A 19,490-nucleotide genomic window follows, 5' to 3' on the forward strand; every position below is an offset into this window, starting at 1 on the left:
AGGCGGAAATTTGCTTGTTTGCCAGAAACATCGCTTAGAACCAATCGATGCGGTTTGATTTCAATGTTTAGCTAGCCCTCGACATTAGAGATGCACCGGATATGCGGTTACTATCCGGTATCCGGCCTATCCGGTAGGATACCGGAGAGTAACATTGCTTGATTTTGGAGTAAACAAAATTGGATTATAGAAAGTCACGGTCATAATCGTACTCGATATTATTATAAAACAATTTAAACATTCCACAGATATGCACGCGCACTCATTTCGCACCTAGAAATGAGTCCGCGCGAACGTTCACAACGGAACAGGTAAAAATTTGCACAATGCGCAACTGAAAAGCCAAAATGTAGGTATAATTCCGCCGGTCGAATATTCGTCGGCCGGATACCGAATATTCGGCCGATAGACAGGACGAATATCCGGTATCCGTTGCATCTCTACTCGACGTCCATATTTTAAAGCGAAAAATGATTCGTATACAAAACAATGTACCTAGTGTAGGTAAATAGGTACACTTAGGATAGATAACATTAGGTATATAAAATATAAGTATCATATTACAAGTAATTCTATATCTAACCGTCCACTGTCTACCAAATAAAGGATATGTAATATAAAACTTTTGTTGTTCATATGTATTGTAACCAAACACCTTTAACGTGTAGAAATCCCAAGCACCTTGACGCGCTCTTATTCTGTTAACAATAAAGTCGTGTCAAGATCATTTTGAACACCTCGCCCGCTTAACAACTATTGCTGCTGACTGTACATAATTAGATATATAACGCCCTGTTGTAAATAAATAGAGAGAGTTCTCAACTTTAATTAAACGATTTAGCTCCCATCACTTCATGGCGACCCTGCCAGATATATTTCACTTATCAAAATATTTTTTCACATCACCTATTCGGAAAAGGGCTTTTTCTTACCTGCTAAAGGGGCTCAAAGTGGCACTTTTCTGTTCTAGGGCATATTTTTTTAACTATTTTATTTTGCATACTTTATGTTAGTTTCAATAAAAAAAATTAATAGTAATTTGCTCATAGGTGATGTGAAAAGCAATATGTGGCACATGGTAGCAAAATTATTTCCACCTCAGGCGTTAGAATTTGAATCCTTCGCTTAGATCAGGATTCAATGTACGCTCTCGCCGTAAATATGTCATATTGAGCATTTGTGACAAAATCTGCTAATGGATCCCCTCAAAAAAATAAGGTAAAAATTATTTACTACGCTGGTTAACAAATTTTTACAGTACCACTGAATATTTTAATAATGTGAGTATAACATCTAGGTTATTTTAGTGAGTATAGCTAAAAATGTTCAATTTGCATGAATTATTTAAGTCTAGTCTAGATATATGGACCTGTATATCGTCGGGTAGCAAGCAAAAGTCACTAATTACCACCACAAGCTCATAGCCATAGTGAACCATATTAGTACTAATAGAAGGTCGATTATTGTTCAATTTTTTTTTAGTAATTAGTGACGTTTGCTTGTCACTTGACGAAATAAAGATTTATGATTTAATTTTAACGGCCTCCTAGCCTAGTCGGTAGTGACCCTGCCTACGAAGCAGGAGGTCCAGGGTTCGAATCCTGGTAAGGGCATTTATTTGTGTGTTCATCACAAATATTTGTACCTGAGTTATGGATGTTCTCTATGTATATAAGTAGTATATATGTGTATATTATATACATCGTCGTCTAGTACCCACAGCACAAGCCTTATTGAGCTTACTGTGGGACTAGGTTGATCTGTGTAAAATTGTCCTATAATATTTATTTATTTATTATTATTTATTTATGATTTATGATACTCACTTGGCGCCCTTTTCTCCAATGATCTCGCTATCATTCTTCACGATATCCGGCTCGTCGTCAGAATCCGAGTCCGATATCTCGACGAACTCCTCCCGGATCAGGCACATGTCCATTGAGAGGAAGGGGGTGAGGTCTTTGACGCCTTCCACTAATTTCTGAAACAAAAAAAATATTTACTAAACTTGAGATAGATAGTAACTACATAAACATTTTATTAGGGTTCCGTACCCAAAGGGTAAAACGGGACCCTATTACTAAGACTCTGCTGTCCGTCCGTCCGTCTGTCTGTCACCAGGCTGTATCTTACAAACCGTCATAGCTAGACAGTTGAAATTTTCACAGATGATGTATTTCTGTTGCCGCTCAACAAATACTAAAAACAGAATAAAATAAAGATTTAGTTAGAACAAAATTTTGACAGTTCCGAACAACTGACAGGCCGATACCGTCCGGCGGACCGTTAATCAGTGGGCCCCTTAAGTGGGGCTCCCATACAACAAACGTGATTTTTGACCGAAGTTAAGCAACGTCGGGTGGGGTCAGTACTTGGATGGGTGACCGTTTATTTTTGCCTTTTTTTGCATTATGGTACGGAACCCTACGTGCGCGAGTCCGACATCCGCTAGAGGATAAGGGTGGTCAAAAAGTAGCCGAAAATACCTCGCGTGATTTGTGCACAACCCCTTTGCTGGTTCGCCGCGTAATAATAGCGGCTGAGATAGAAACTGGAACGAGCGGTACGGGTCCGACGCAAGAAACTGTTTTGACTGAGACAGCACTGAGTCAGCACGGAAGCACTGACACACATACTCGTAGGTACACTTTAGCAGCGTCAGCTCATATTCCAGTGCGCGTGTACTGTGATATGAGCTGACTAGGCAAAGCCCGCGGGCACGGTACGGGCCCCGCTAGAAGCAGTCCCACCTTGACCACTGATCGTACAACATTAAGGTGAATTCTTATTTATATGTGATTATTGTGTAATATATTGGAGTCAGTATTACCAGTGCTTATTATTTACCAACAACCACGCTACCTGCACCAGTGATATATAGCGTGCATATATAAACCATAAAGTGGTGACCCCGATGTGATACACTAAACAAACAATTACTACACAATAACAATACTAAAACAATTTTAATAGACATACCTCGCTTCTCTCTTCAAAACGCTTCGCACAATATAAACATAGGCCTCCACCACGTTGCTGGTTCGCCGCGTAATATAGCGGCTGATATAGACGCCGGTACTAGCGGTACGGTTGCATCGCTAGTGCAAATGTTACACTATAGGCTTCCCTGAAGTCGGTACTGAACCGACACGGAAGCACTGAACTTCATATACACATACACATACTTCGCTCCTCTCTTCAAAACGCTTCGCACAATATAAACATAGGCCTCCACCTCTCTGTTGATTCGCTACATAATATATATGGCAGTGACACTGACGCCGGAACGAGCGGAACGGATCCGTCGCTCGAACAATACTGTTTTGACTAAGAGCACTGAATAAGCACGGAAACACTGACACACATACTAAACAATTTTAATATACATACCTCACTTCTCTCTTCAAAACGTTTCGCACAGTATAGACATAGGCCTCCACCACGTTGCTGGTTCGCCGCGTAATATATAGCGGCTGATACAGAAGCCGGCACTAGCGGGACGGTTCCATCGCTAGTGCAAATGTTACACTATAGGCTTCCCTGAAGTCGGTACTGAACCGACACGGAAGCACTGAACTTCATATATAAATACACATACCTCGCTTCTCTCTTCAAAACGCTTCGCGCAGTATAGACATAGGCCTCCACCGCGTTGCTGGTTCGCCGCGTAATATATAGCGGCTGATATAGAAGCCGGTACTAGGGGTACTGATCCGTCACTTGTGCAATTCATATTGATGCATTTATTGGTTTGACGGGCTTTGTCTAGCTCCACGGCAGTTAACTTGCTTTTCCGCTTACCTGTTAAACCAAATATTTAACAAGTTTTAGGCAAAATTTTCATTTTTGGTACAAGCTTTCATCGCTGACTGTACTTTTCTTACGACAGACAACTAATACTCATCGAGACAATTCTAAAAACCCCCAACACAATTAGGTTGCGTTGTTTCATCACAGAGTTCCTATGGCCACCTCCTGTCTCCATCATCAGATTAGCTCGATGGTACCATAATATTGCAGTGTCATCCGATTTATACATTATTATTTCAGCAGCAAAATTTGAGCTCAATCGGAAACCGAGAAGTAGATCAAATTTAACTTGAAAAATTTGATTACAAACCGACAACGGACAGATGAAAGTAAACAAAAGCTTGTAATAATGAGATGATATCTTCTCTATTAAGGTACATACAGACAAGTGTAAAAATATGGATCCACATATAATACTCAAAAATATGTCCCACTGCACTTATGTCAGCAAATTAATAACTATGGGACATATTTTTAAGTAAATTCTATGCACCCATGTTTTTACACTTTATGGTATTACCCCCTCAAATCAGATTATTTGAGTCGCTTAACTTCAAACTCAGGTAAATCCATCTGTCAGATTATGCGATTTTGGTATTAAGGTAATAGGGTAGATATTTGCTAAGAGGGTCAAATGGATTTACCCGAGTTTGAAACTAAGCGACACATTTTCTATAATTTTATTAACCCTTTGAATGCCACGGCTATAGCGCGCGGCGCGTCATCGTGAACCTTGTTGAAATGCACGAAGGTTGATATTGGGTTGTAGCCGCGCGTCTCAGTTAACCTTTTAGACGCCAATGACCGATATATCTGCACCGCAGGTTCAACGCCAAAGACCGATTAATCGGTCACAGACCACAGAGCAACACAGATCTATATATGGTCAAGCAGATCTTGTCAGTAGAAAAAACGGCAAATTTGAAAAATGTAGGCGCGAAGGGATATCGTATCATAGAAAATTTGAATTTCGCGCCTTTTTCTACTGACAACATTTGCTTATAAGTGCAAATACATAAAGTATTTCAGTTTTGACACTTCGGTGACGTGGCGTCCGAGTGACAGCTTTTGTGTTTGACACGGCGACGAAAAGGTTAATAGGGTCGATCAACTATTTCTTGTTGTTATTCTGTCCCATCAGCCAGGAGACAATAGTAGCATAGTTTGTTAGAAGAACTGCTGTACCATGTTCTCAAAACGTGCTTAGTAGGTGTCCCATAATGCAAAGGCCTTATAACTACTAGGGAATGCAAATCGGTTATTTTTTGTATGGAAATAATCGGTTTTTAACCGAAACCGCGGTTATTCCCATACAAAAAAATAACCGATTAGCATTCCCTAATAACTACCAAAAAATCAAGTTTGATTCATTTAAATACGAAAAAACTAGTATTTTAAGAGTGACCCAGGAGACCGTAACCATGGCAACTAGTGACAAGAAAAAGTTGATTCACCCAATAGATTTAGCGGTGAAAGGATTAAAGGATCAACTTACTCCTGACTTCCGTCTCTTCATCGTCCGAGTCCAGACTGAATATCTCCAGGCCAAAATCAATGGAAGCCTTCGACTCTGCAGCTTTGGGGGCCTAAAAATAAACTATATTCAGAAAATGATACTGTTTTATAATACGATGGATGGGCAGCATAGGAGCCGTCAATTGGCGCGAGCGCGATTTCGTCGCTTTGCTACAGGTAGCTAAAAGTACATCCGTTCGGCCCCAATTTTGGGGTTTGCCATAAGCCGCGCGTGGCGCTGTCGCCACCTAGCGGCCATATCTGTGCTGATCTTAACAGACGCGTTTTGTTAGAGAGTGAATCTTCTGTACTTAGTACTATTATTTATCCTGTGGCGCGAGGCGTAAATATGTCGCTTATGCTTCCGATGTAGCCCACAAGATGGCAAAACCTACTATGCACATGGAAACGTACTGACGAGAACAGTAGATGGTAGCACTTGCTTTGACAATGTACATGTGCACCTATGTTTCTGATTCAGGCCACAAGATGGCAGACCCTCCAACGCGCACATATAAAGGGTAACTGCTATAGTAACTAGGGTAACTGCTGCTAATTGGCCACTCCTTACAAATCAGAAAGAAACAAACCAATTGAAGCCTTATTGTTAAGAGTGGACAATTACTATGACTGTAGATTTGTATATTTCATTATTTTGTATCTTAGATTAGATAATACATAGGATAGTATACAGCGTGTGTCTGACCATGGGGCTTTAAATCCAGGGCTCGATTCTACCCGCTAAAATGAGCTACTTTTACCATGGCACCACCCCGAAATCCCAAAAAAAATTTTTACTTTTTCATACATTTTGGCTGATTAGATGTCGACGTTTTCTATGGAAAAGCTAAATTTTTTCCCCGTGTTTATGGTTGGTCCCATAGTAAAAGTAGCTCAGTTTAGGGAGTACAATCAAGCCCTGGATTTAAAGCCCCATGGTCAGACACACCATGTATGTCGATTGATTGATAGAATGCTAGTTCTACGCAGACGAAATCGCGGACAGTAACTATTAGTACTGTGTGTGTGTGTGTGTGTGTCTGTGTGTGTGTGTGTGTGTGTGTGTGTGTGTGTGTGTGTGTGTGTGTGTGTGTGTGTGAGCGTGTGTGTGTGTGTGTGAGAGTGCGTGAGTGCGTGCTTGCGTGTGTGTGCGTGAGTGCATGCGTGCATGCGTCTCTTACCGCCGTAGTTTCGGGTATGACTAGAGGTTCGGTCGCTGAAGCAGTCTTGATAGAAATTTCGTCAGTATTCAACCTCGTCTGGAACAAAGTCAAATTAAATTTTGAAAATACATTTCTTGCCTAAAAGATAAACTACTAGCAACTAGAACTACATTGTAAAAAACTTTCAAGTCTTATTTCATGAGTAACTATTGTTGTAACCGGAAACGGATAAATTGACTTAAATTGAGCTATTTGTGGATTTCCATCAGAGAAGGGACTTAATACGCTTCATGTGTAAGGACCTTTCTCTGATGGAAAGCCACATTTTAGTATTAGGGACATACAAAACAAATATTTTGACTTACAGGTTTCTGCGGTTGTGGTTTAGGCAGCCCGCTGACCCTCACTTCCCCGTCTTTCTCCTGGATATCTGAGGTCTCACCGGCAGACGCTGCCATCACCTCTATTTCCGATGGAATTGTCACCGAGGTCACATCCTTCGGTGATGCTGGTTTTTCCGCTTGTTTCACTACTTGAATGTCTAAAACAAAAGTGTATGTGAAAAATATATAAACAAGGTAAAATAATTTATTTACACCATGCATGAAATAAAGCAGAAGATTAATAGAGAAATGTACACAATAGTTATTTACGATACAAGTGCGAAAAAGAGGAAATTCGAAACGAGTGGCGATAAATTAAAACACGACCGAAGGGAGTGTTTTAAATCGACACGAGTTGCGAATTACTTATTCGCACGTGTATCGTACAACGTTTTACAGTACATATGGTCCTTTAAACTTTTAACATCGTACGAAAAGTGCTATTTTACGCACTAGTGCGGGAAAATAGGACCATATGTACTGTAAAATTTATTTTTAAACACAATTTCTATTTTAAAACCAGCATAAAACTGTAAAGAGTAGGTAATTTGATTGTGACGTCACATGCTAGTGTTTCAAATAAATTCCATAGTAGCAAAATCGTTTTTACATTTCGAAAAAAGAAACTGATTTGGATAGTATAGTTAAAATATCCTTCTATGAGTAGATAAAAGATATATCTTACAGGAATCTGCAAATGGAGCAAATAGAAATTTATCATTCAATTCAATTGATTTATTTTAAGACCATAGTCATTAAGTCTCAGATGAGCGCTGGTGGCCTAGCGGTAAGAGCGTGCGACTTTCAATCCGGAGGTCGCAAGTTCAAACGCCGACTCGTACCAATGAGTTTTTCGGAACTCATGTACGAAATATCATTTATTTGATATTTACCAGTTGATTTTCGGTGACGGAAAACATCGTGAGGAAACCGGAATAATCCCAATAAGGCCTAGTTTCCCCTATGGGTTGGAAAGTCAGATGGCAATAGCTTTCGCAAAAATTAGTGCCTACGACAATTAATGGGATTAGTTGCCAAGCGGACCCCAGGCTCCCATGAGCCGTGGCAAAAATGCCGGGATAACGCGAGGAAGAAGAAGAGTCATTAAGTCTCATAGGCTCTTATTCAAAGCCAAGGTATTATTGCATGCACGGTTAACTATTTGCATGCATATAGAATTGTCTCCACCCACCCTTACCGTCTTCAGAGGAGCTTTCTTCCAGTTCCACTATGTTGATTTCGTTCTTGGGCTTCGCTATTTCCAACTTCTTAGTCTTGCTTGGTGACTTCTTCTCTTCTGACGGTGCTGCAGAAGATTCTGTAACAACGTTTTGTTATTTTTAACTGGGAGTATGTAAATGTTCTTAAAACCTAAACTTATTTTTACTTTTTAGGGTTCCGTACCCAAAGGGTAAAACGGGACCCTATTACTAAGACTTCGCTGTCCGTCCGTCCGTCCGTCTGTCACCAGGCTGTATCTCACGAACCGTGATAGCTAGACAGTTGAAATTTTCACAGATGATGTATTTCTGTTGCCGCTATAACAACAAATACTAAAAACAGAATAAAATAAAGATTTAAATGGGGCTCCCATACAACAAACGTGATTTTTGACCAAAGTTAAGCAACGTCGGGAGGGGTCAGTACTTGGATGGGTGACCGTTTTCTTTTTGCTTCTTTTTGTTTTTTTTTTGCATTATGGTACGGAACCCTTCGTGCGCGAGTCCGACTCGCACTTGCCCGGTTTTTTAATATTAGGGGGACATCTTACACAGATCGACCTAGCCGCAAACTAAGCAAAGCTTGTACTATGAGTGCTAGGCGGCGATATACATACTTACCTATATATATAGAAAACACCCATGACCCAAGAAATATCTGTGTTCATCACACAAATGAATGCCCTTACCAGGATTCGGACTCAGGACCAACGGCTTCACAGGCAGGGCCACTAGGCCAGACCTGGTCTGGTATGGTACTGGTCCAGTCGTCAAATTATTATCATAATGAAATCATTCTTACCACCATCCCCGAGTAGGAGCTGCCTAAGTTTGCTGCCCGCTGCGGTTTCACTGTCAGATTCTGCTGGCTCAACTGTTTCCTTTTCGGCAGTAATAGTAAGTACTTGTGGTACCTGTCAACATTTTATTATTAAAATATATGTCAATGTTTTACTAATAAAATGGGAGTATGGAATTTGTTGTTGTTATCTGAACTGTATTTAATTTTAATATTTAAAGAACTAAACCTATTACAAATTAAAACTTATACCTAAACACACTCGATCAATTAATAAATTAACTCTAAATTAAACTAAATTAAAACTAAGCTAAATAAAGCCACACCCAAGGACTCATATTTAAAGTAATTATAAATTTAATTTATGTTTATTTCCCAGATACTTAAATAACAGTTTGTTTGAGAAAATTTACTGCCCAATCTTATCTTATTGTTTTCGGGGGTCCTTGCGGATACACTTCGACCCATAGGGATCTTTTGTGCAGAATTTACTGCCCAAACTGTCTGGTTTTAACCAAAACTGACAGATTCGGTAGCAATACAGTCAATGAAACTTTTATTTTTTGTTTCTGCCTATGTGGGAAATTAAAGTAACAGTGTTTATCCTACATGTAAAATTAAACATAATAATTATAATTAATAATAGATGCAGAAGGCGGTAATTTTGGACACGGCGCGTATAGTGCGTCGATTCCTCACTCTGCGGCCCTGACCACCGGCAGCTTGGGCCCTGCCCCGCTGCCGGCGGCACCCTAGGTTAGGTTTTTTATAATGTGTTTATATATTTTTGTAATGTTTTGTAAGTGTTTTTATATTTTACTTTTATACTCACATTGTAAAATCCTAACCTAAGACCCTAGTTGAATAAAGGTAATAAATAATAAATCTTACTTCTGTGCTTTCTTTATCCTTTTCATCTTCGAGAAGGTCATCTACTGCTTTCTGTGCCTCGTCAGTCACTTCTAAGGTTTCTGGGGCCTGTGAAAAATAAAGTAAGTGTATCCATTGAGGTAGACCTAAAATATTAACCATGTTTGAAAAGTAAAATATTTGAATTTGAAATCCTGCTGTTATTATGTGTGCTTATTTGATACAAAATATAAAAATTTTACCTTCCAATAAAATTATTATTATGTTTCCTATCCACATCGGATATCTTCATTGAGAGAGTAACGCGATCGTTGACCAATGATGCCGCTAGCGTCTATGTAGTCGCTCCGCCCCACGCCGTGACGTAGTTCCGCTTCCACTTCCTGCGAACCGTTGCTCGCTTCCCGCTACTCGCCACCGCCATGTCATTGTTGAGGAGAAGTACCGTCGGCATAAAAGTAGCCTAGTAGCCTGCCAGGAAGGCATTACTCAGATATCCGATGTGGATAGGAAACATAATAATAATTTTATTGGAAGGTAAAATTTTTATATTATGTGTTCCGTACTCCACATCGGATATCTTCATTGAGACCTGTTTATTATCTCCTGGTGGCGAGTTAGCGGGCGCGCAAGCGATAGGGCTACACCTACTGTCATAGAACTCAGAGAAAGAATAAATATGTATACACCATATTGCAACCCATGAAATCACAGTGACTCGTTATAATGTGAATTACAGGAAATTGAGAATTGAAATTGTAATCTCAGGTTCGAATCTGACGTTAAACTGGTTTAAGAGAATTCTCATTCGAAATCGCATCCGATCCGCAGAATCTCGGCGAGTCATGTTCCCAATTAACATAAGCGAAAATATCGCTTTCCAGCCAATTTAGTTATTAAGTACATCGTGGATCAAAAGCAATCGTAGGCGAGGCCGGCTTGGATGAGACTGTGGCTGAAAGAAATAAGCGAAGTGTCCCCTAACATTTTGTGTAATTCTCGCAAGGTGACGTACCCAGACTACCTACTTATACTGGGTCTATACTTTATTCCGGAGCTTCTAAGAGTCCCGTCGGTAAGACACGTTATCTGGTTTAGAGCCGAATTTCGGACACAAAATAATAGCGTTAAAGTTATCTATGTAATTGCCCGGCCTACAGTGTAGTAGAGTAAGGTCATTGACCCTGCGGCCTGATGCTAACAGCAAAAGTGCGGCAGCTATTCTATCGTACTTCTTCTAACGTACCTAACGTTGTAGGGCTATTTAAATTAGGGCAAGTAGATGTCTCGCGTCCCAAGCTGGTGCTTTGGGAGGCGCTGGTCTCGCTATTAATGGCGTTGGAAGAAGGCATAGTGTCCGATAGTGGTTCATACACAGCACTTGTGAGAGGCTTATGAACGAGTATCGTTCTGAAAGCTAACATGGATAATAGAAATAGACGTCTGAGATAGCTCGCTACTTCACTGGATAGAGGTACCTGGCAGTTGATCTTATTTTTGATGCACCATAAAGACCGTTTCTACATTGTGGCCGTACATGCAGCCTAGACAAGGGGACGATCTAGGGGCTCCCGTTACTGTTTTCTATACAAACACAGTACCGCAATCGGGAATATCCGGTTCTTCTATATTAGTGAGACAGTGACAGTTGCGTTTCGTTCGCTACGTAGCGTTAAACCTTGGCATGTTATATGCATGCGCCAGTCACGCCAGTAGCGGACGTCACTCCTGATCCCGCCAGCTCGGTGTTGGAGCGTCCTATCTGACAGGAGCTACGCCTCATTCTTAAGGTCGTTGACTCGTAAGGGAGGGCGGTCTGACGTTGTGTTCACTAGGACCGCTAGTAAATTGCAAGCTTACCACAGCTGCTTTAAGACTCCTTATCACGCCGTCGCAGTACACAGACTAGGCTGGGAGGTGGAGACATCCATGCCAAGTCTCACAGGCAGCTGTCAAAGGTCGTGGTAGCAGTTCAATGAGTCTGATAAGAAATACCGTGGCACAGTGCTCTCGAAAGCGGAGGCCGGCCAACAAGGCGCCTGTCAGGTGAAGACAGTCTCGGCGGCTGCTGGGCGCAGCTGCCACTCGGGCGCGCAGTGACTTCTTGATAAACCGTCGCCCTCGGGGGTTGTACCGACCTGGCAAGTAGCAAGCAACCAGCGCGACCTGTAGACGATCTGCTGGCATCAGCAGTTTTTGCGACAGCCGTAGTAACGGAAGGGATGTAGTGTGGCCGTCGTTTTATGTATACTGTACCGGTGCGGTTGTATGTTTACACTTCTGTCGTCAGCGCTGCAGATGCGGCCCGTTAACGGTTACTCTTCGCTGAAAGGGCCTTACCTCGTACATTGTCTACCAATATTGGAGATTGTAACGGACTGCTTGCATAAGATGAGGAAGAAGGTGGTGCGAGGCTTTCGGCAGCTCCGTGTTGCTGGGGACTGCGAAGGCTTCACCTTCCTCCATGAACTAAAGTTTGCGAATTTGAGACTGAACAGAAGGCATTGAGTCTCATTTCTGCGAGAAACTCTGCAGCAAGGCAGGCCTGTATGTCGCGAAAAAGAAAACTTTCAATCGGTGTGTTGTGCCGCGTGTCCCACGTGATATCTAGGAGCGTGATGGTCTAATTCGCTTTATCCGAAGAGACACCCTATATCGAGTTAGTATAGGGCATCGAGTTAGTAGCATGCTTTTAAGGAAATCGAACTGATGAAATCAAGTCTAAAATCGATTTTGGCGCTTTGCGTAACAAAACTGTTTCGATAAAGTCGAATACAGACAGATGGAAACTGCTGGAGTCCTCCTGGCCCCTTTCTCTTAGCACCGGAAACTCAAGCTTGTTCAGGCGCAGCGGGTTTATTTGTCCCATTTTGTTTATTATGGCTTTTCGCACGAGTTCGTCTTTGTAAGACGGAACTTAAGCTGGAGAGCGCGAGCAAGCAGAGATAATTATGTGAAGTCTGCAGACCTTTTCGATGCCTTTCACCTCGGTTTCGAGCGGTCGCACAGGGCCTTGTCGCTAGCTGTTCTCCGGTTGGACCACTCCATGGCCTCGAGAAGTCGTAGGAGCTTCGAAGCGACACAGCGAAGTCGATCAGCACCTTTATGAAGCCCGGGAACACGACGTATTTTCCTCTGAGTATCGACATATCTTACCGCTTTCAACTCCGGGCAGTCGAGCCGCGCTAGGACGGGGCTCTTTACGACCTTGTCTGCCGTCGCCGGAGGATTCTTTAACCGAAACCAAGAGCTTAGCGGTCTGTTCGTGCTGTACCATACCATACCTATACCTGCACCATAGCTATAGGCGCCTGCGTACCTCAATGGAACCATGTGGACAGGACAAAACTGATACTGTGGCGCCCAGCGAGCAAGGGACGACATCGTCGTAGTTGCAGCATCGGTGGACAGCATCGGCGTGATTGTGGCAACCGCCGCCGCTCGGGAGGCGCCGGTGCGTGAAGCTAGGGGCGCCATCGTGGCGGCCGGCTCGGGGGGGGGGGGGGGGGGGGGGGCACCGGTGCCTGAGGCCGGGCGGCTCATGGCGGCCGCCACTGGTTCGGGTAGCGCTGGTGCGTGAGGCGAGGACCCATAGTGGCGGCCCGCTCTAGAGGCGTTGTCGCGTGAGGCGGGCGGCTCCATCGTGGCGGCCACCGCCACCGGCTCGGGAGGCGCCGGTGCGTGCGGCGAGAGGCGCCATCGTGGCGGCCAGCTCGGGAGGCACCGGTGCATGAGGCGGTCGCCGTCTGGCTGGCTGGTCTGGGAAGCACTGCTGTGAGGCGAGAGGCGCCATCGTGGCGGCCAGCTCGAGAGGCGCCAGTGCGCAGGTGGTGGTGCCATCGTGGCGGGCGGCATCATCGTGGCGGGCAGCGCCATTGTGGCAGCCGCCGCCGCCGCGTCGATGCGTAATGCGAGAGGCGCCATCGTGGCGGCCAGCTCGGGGGGTAGGCGGCGTCATCGAGCGGGCGGCGCCATCATGGCGGCCACCGTCGCCAGGCTCAGGTGCGAGAGGCGCCGTCGTGGCGGCCAGCTCGACAGGCGCCGGTGCGCGTGACGGACGTTATGGGCACGGGAGGCGCCGATGGCTAGGCTCGTAGTTGCACGCATCATCACGGCGACGCTGTTGCCCTCGGCGGTGCCATCGTGGTGGCCACCACCGGCGCGTAGGTCACCAGCGACGTCATGACGGCCGGCAACCAACGCGGCGATCGTCGCTGTACTCGTAGCATTTCCACTGCTTACACGTAACTTACCTTCCTTCCGCTCGAGCAGTCGGGACGCAGAAGCGGTCCGCCTTCACCTTGGCGCGATCCACCCGCGATGCGCCCGCAGCTGCAGGAGCGGGCATGTGACGTCTCGCAGAGCCACGCGGATCTCTCAGAGTCCCGCTGGACTGGAAGCGTCCGCACCGCAACTGCAGCAATAGGAGCGGGCGTGTAACGTCTCGCGGAGTCCCGCGGACTGGAGGCGTCCGCACCGTGACTGCAGCAACAGAAGCGGGCGTGTGACGTCTCTCGGAGTCCCGCGGACTGGAGGCGTCCGCACCGCGACTGCAGCAACAGGAGCGGGCGTGTGACGCCTCTCGGAGTCCCGCGGACTGGAGGCGTCCGCACCGCGACTGCAGCAACAGGAGCGGGCGTGTGACGCCTCTCGGAGTCCCGCGGACTGGAGGCGTCCGCACCGCGACTGCAGCAACAGGAGCGGGCGTGTGACGCCTCTCGGAGTCCCGCGGACTGGAGGCGTCCGCACCGCGACTGCAGCAACGCACCGCGACTGCAGCAACAGGAGCGGGCGTGTGACGTCTCTCGGAGTCCCGCGGACTGGAGGCGTCCGCACCGCGACTGCAGCAACAGGAGCGGGCGTGTGACGAGAGCGGTGTCCACCGTGGCCCGCAGCGTCGCGGTGTCTCGGAGTCACACCTTGGACGACAGCAGAAGACGCGGCGCCGGCGCGGCGCGCGCGGGCGGGGGCGGGCTCCGGGCCCGCGCCCCCGCGCCGGGGGACGGGCGCCCCGGTCGCGCCGCAACTAACAACACGAGGTACTCCCAGGCTACTGCCTGAGAACCCTCCTTTAGTGACGAAGTAACTTCTGAACGCCAATAAAATTAGAATATCTTAAACTGGCTCACCGGATGGTTCGAGACAATCCAAACCTCCTTATCAGCGAAGCGCGGCACCCGACAGCGGCGCGCGCAAGCTGTCCGCCCCCGCGCCGCCCGGGCGCCGCCGCCGCCGCCGCAGGCACGATGACCGCGCGTTCCCTCTCCGATGCGGAGCGACTTGTTACCACTTGTTAACAAAAAACCACTGACGCACTTCCTACTTCGATCTCGAAAATGCGAGTTAACGGTAACGATTTTAGCAGCATGGAATGTGAAAAATAATTTAGCAAGAAAAAAGTGGGTAGAATCGAAAAGCACCGTTCGATGACTTCGATCGCGAGACCGCCAAAAGACTAATAGTGGCGATCTCTGCCATATCTCACTATTTAATCGACCGAGCTTTGGATCGGAAATGTTAAAGCACCATGCTGCAAAAATATACGCAAAAAATATTTGCGGACCATCGGTCAAGACGGTCGACGAAACAATGACATGGCGGTGGCGAGTAGCGGGAAGCGAGCAACGGTTCGCAGGAAGTGGAAGCGGAACTACGTCACGGCGTGGGGCGGAGCGACTACATAGACGCTAGCGGCATCATTGGTCAACGATCGCGTTACTCTCTCAATGAAGATATCCGATGTGGAGTACGGAACACATAATAAACAAATTTTGTTGTTTACCTAGAGTAATACAATATTCTTGTTGTATTTTCCCAAAATTCAAAAATATATTCTTATAATTGCTAAGAGCCACGGTGGCCAAAAAATTATTGCATTCCCGTTGCCAGGGAGGTTTTGGGATTATACTGAGCAACTTTTACTATGGCACCAACCCCGAAATCACTTATTTTAGGCCACCCTGTATAAAAACTGTGCAGTTGAATTTTTTGAAAGAATCTGTTATAATTTTGGGCTATTCAAGTACAATAATATAGGTAAGTTTATGTTCAAACAACTGACTTTAGTTATTTTCGAATATAATAAATAATAATAATAAATATTATAGGACATTCTTACACAGATTGACTAAGTCCACAGTAAGCTCAAGAAGGCTTGTGTTGTGGGGTACTCAGACAACGATATATATAATATACAAATACTTAAATAGGTACATAGAAAACACCCATGACTCAGGAACAAATATCTGTATCATCATACAAATAAATGCCCTTACTGGGATTCGAACCCAGGACCATCGGCTTCGCAGGCAGGGTCACTATCCACTAGGCCAGACCGGTCGTCGTATATCAAGGGATACATTGTAATTTTATGAAGTACAGTCACCTCACGGCCATACCATTTAGGGTTCTTACTAAATTGGAAATATTATAGCGTGATTATTGAACAACCAATGTAGCTAGGACCCTAAATGGCACAACAATCGCGGAGCGTGGTGGTACATGTCAGGATTTGAACCTTGAGAGTTCTAAATTCACATGCTAAGAAAAACATACCACTATAACCTCTTCCACCTCATTCTGACTCAGGACCTGGCCTATCTGGATATCCAGCTCATCACTCGACTCATCATCATGTTCATCAGGAGTCTCCGCAGCATCTGGCAAGTCATCAGGGGTATCCATTTCAGCCATGTCATTTGACTCCTCCGCTTGGGCATCATTTGATTCGTCAACTTCCATGGTTTCTTTTGGGATGTCTGCTTCAGAGTGTTGAGCGTTCGAGTCTTCAGAATGCTCGGCGGTCATTTGATTGCTTTCTGTAACGTTACAATTGGGTTTTTAATTAGCTATATCACTTATTATTAACTGGCTGAACTGTGCGCGAGGCAATTTCATCGCGCGTATGCTCGCTCTGTGTGGAATATTTACTTATTCGATTTGATTAGAAAACTGTAGCTTTAATAATACTTCTGCACCAACAATAAATATTTTGTAATGTGCTTACCATCATCCTGATCAAAGTCTTCATCGTCATCATCATCCTCAGGTTCTGGCTCTTGCTCCTGTTCATCTTCATCATCCATAACCCTCGATGACTCCGCCAGCAGCCCAAGACTGTCAGTCGCTTCCTGGTCCTCATCAGAAGATTCTTGATGATATTTAGAAGTTGATGGTTGTGCTTCAACATCTTTATTTACTGTATCTTCAACATTTTTCTCTAAATTATCAGAAGATTCTTTCTCATCTTCATTTGATTTTCCTTCACCAATCAAAGATTCATCTTGCTGAAGTTTTGGATGTTCTGAATTTGCTTCTAATATAATATCAGCATGAGTTACTTTTTCTTTGAGTGTATTAACATTTTGTTCATCAGGTTTGTTTGTTTCTAGATCTGTAGTTTCTAGTTCTAGTTTTTCTGTTACTTCAGTGTCATTGTTATCAATATCCATACTTTCTGGTCCAGCAATATCTTCTGCTAATTTATTATTGGAAGTTTGTATTTCATCTGTCAATAACTTATCGACATTAGTTTCATCAGTCTCTTCTGGGATGATTAAATCTTCAATTGCTTTAGGTTCTGTCAAATTCTCAGTATTATCCCCTGTGGTTTCAATGTCAAGTTTATCAATAATATTACTGACAGATTGGTCAACATTACCATTGGTATTATCAAATGTTTCATCAGCATCATCAAATGTATCAATCAATTCTTGCGTAGGAATATCAATCATAACATCAGGTCTGTCTAAACCATGGTCTTTATTAATATCATATGATGATGTATTGTCAGTGGCCGATGAAATTGTGTCATTTAGATCAGATTTTTGTGTCATTTGTGTTATTACGTCAGCATCAACTTCCATTTCATTTTCATCTTTTTCAGCAGTTACTTTATCATCTTTCTGACTGGTCAAAAGGTCAGATGAAATGAGTGTTTCAGAATGTTCTGATTTGTCATTACTATTGTCAGTTGCATCAATTTTATCTTTCTGACTAGTCAAAAGATCAGACGGGATGGGTGTTTCAGTATGTTCTAATTTATTGTTACTATTGTCAGATGCATCAATTTCATCTTTCTGACTGGTCAAAAGATCAGATGAAATGGATCTTTCAGTGTGTTCTAATTTATTGTTACTATTGTCAGTTGCATCAATTTCACCTTTTTGACTGGTCAAAAGATCAGATATCATGGGTGTTTCAGTATCTTCCAATTTATTCTTCCTATTGTCAGTTGCATCAATTTCATCTTTCTGACTGGTCAAAAGATCAGATGTCATGGGTGTTTCAGTATGTTCTAATTTATCATTACTAATGTCAGTTGCATCAATTTCATCCAATAAATCTTTATCATCAACATCACCTTCTGCATCAGAATAGACAAGTTCTTCATCCAAGGAAGTAGCCTCAGATTCAGTAGGGGATGTTTTGGTTTTTAAGTCTATTTTAACATTAGTGTCTATGTTAAAAGTTTTATCCTCCGCAACAGTTACTTCTTTATTTAAAAGGTCTTCTTTTGAGCTTGTGGGTATAATCTTGGTTTCATTGTCAATTCCTTTTTGAGATTCTTCACCAACATCCATAGTTTTAACATTCACATCTGAATAAGTATTGGGAACAGTGTTTGTGTCAGTTCTTTCATCAGTTACACTGTCAATATCATCACTCTTTTCTCCAGATATTACCAAATGTTCTACTTCTTTGCCAGCAATATCAAGGTGTTCATCAATAGAGCTTAGAATACCTTCAGTTTCTTTATCAACATATTTATCTATAGACATAGATGCGCTATCTGTATCTCTGTCCAGACTATCAAGATCTTTCTCTACAGATGTAGAAGTACTTCCCGTATCAAACTTCTGCTCTATAGATGTAAAAGCACTGTCAGCTTCTTTATCTTTATCCTTTTCTATTGATGTTCCATGTGCTTCTAGTTCTTTACCTGCATTATCAAGGTCTACATCAGCAATGTCCTGATTTTCATTAAGGTCTGTGTCATCATCCCATTTCAGTTCAAAATCTAATTCACTGTCAACATCTAAGCCTTTCTCTTTGTCAGTAGGGAGCTTTTTCTCAATAAGAGCTTCTATTACAGCGGGATCTTCCAAACTATCGGCTTTGGTAGCAGGTGCTACAATTGGGTTTGGAGCGACATCTTTTAAACTGCAGCTGTCTATATCGTCTTTTGCAGGACTTTTACCTTTAGAAACAGTAGCGGTTGGAGTTTCTCCCTCTTTATTGAGGTTTTCTGTACCCTCGCCGCTTGCACTCATGTTGAAAGAAGAGACAATGTTATTTACTTGAATTCACCGTGGTGCACTGTCGTTTCACACACTGTTTCTGTGCACATTTAGGCAACAGTTATGTAAAATTCATTGACAAATATATTATGCAGTAATTAGTTCTTAAATTTAACACATTTCCGATCTATTTTGGTATAATAAAGGCAGTGAAAAAGAGCAATCGGCCATTAGAAACGGCATAAACAGCAATGCATGCATTTGTTTTGTTTGACATTTCATATTATGTGTTGCTACAAATAAAAATTAAGATACCGTATTACCGTATTGAATAAAAAATGTTTTTAATACATTTTATGCTAGTCTAGTACACAAATAATAATTACAAGTAAACTTTTTAATTTTATTCATTGAAATGTATGCTGATTTATGCTGATTGTTGAAGATTATTCTAATTTAGTTAATAATCTATTGCCAGCACTAAAAATATT

General features: G+C 43.3%; 1 protein-coding gene across 1 annotated transcript in view; it reads right to left on the reverse strand.

Moving 5' to 3' along the window:
* Nucleotides 1–19,272, reverse strand: part of LOC134677802 (uncharacterized) — a 66,171-nt gene extending 46,899 nt beyond the window's left edge. Inside the window, exons 1-11 of the mRNA XM_063536230.1 lie at nucleotides 16,767–19,272; nucleotides 16,316–16,578; nucleotides 9,782–9,868; nucleotides 8,894–9,005; nucleotides 8,070–8,189; nucleotides 6,854–7,029; nucleotides 6,507–6,584; nucleotides 5,306–5,396; nucleotides 3,599–3,801; nucleotides 3,391–3,528; nucleotides 1,827–1,981 (exon numbers count right to left, since the gene is read on the reverse strand). Of these exons, the coding sequence (XP_063392300.1) occupies nucleotides 1,827–1,981; nucleotides 3,391–3,528; nucleotides 3,599–3,801; nucleotides 5,306–5,396; nucleotides 6,507–6,584; nucleotides 6,854–7,029; nucleotides 8,070–8,189; nucleotides 8,894–9,005; nucleotides 9,782–9,868; nucleotides 16,316–16,578; nucleotides 16,767–19,032 (3,689 nt within the window). The 5' untranslated portion in view covers nucleotides 19,033–19,272. The remainder of the gene's footprint in view (nucleotides 1–1,826; nucleotides 1,982–3,390; nucleotides 3,529–3,598; nucleotides 3,802–5,305; nucleotides 5,397–6,506; nucleotides 6,585–6,853; nucleotides 7,030–8,069; nucleotides 8,190–8,893; nucleotides 9,006–9,781; nucleotides 9,869–16,315; nucleotides 16,579–16,766) is intronic.
* Between the last annotated feature and the right edge of the window lie 218 nt (nucleotides 19,273–19,490).

Source organism: Cydia fagiglandana, chromosome 27 (genome assembly GCF_963556715.1).
Source record: "Cydia fagiglandana chromosome 27, ilCydFagi1.1, whole genome shotgun sequence".
Classification (NCBI taxonomy): domain Eukaryota; kingdom Metazoa; phylum Arthropoda; class Insecta; order Lepidoptera; family Tortricidae; genus Cydia; species Cydia fagiglandana.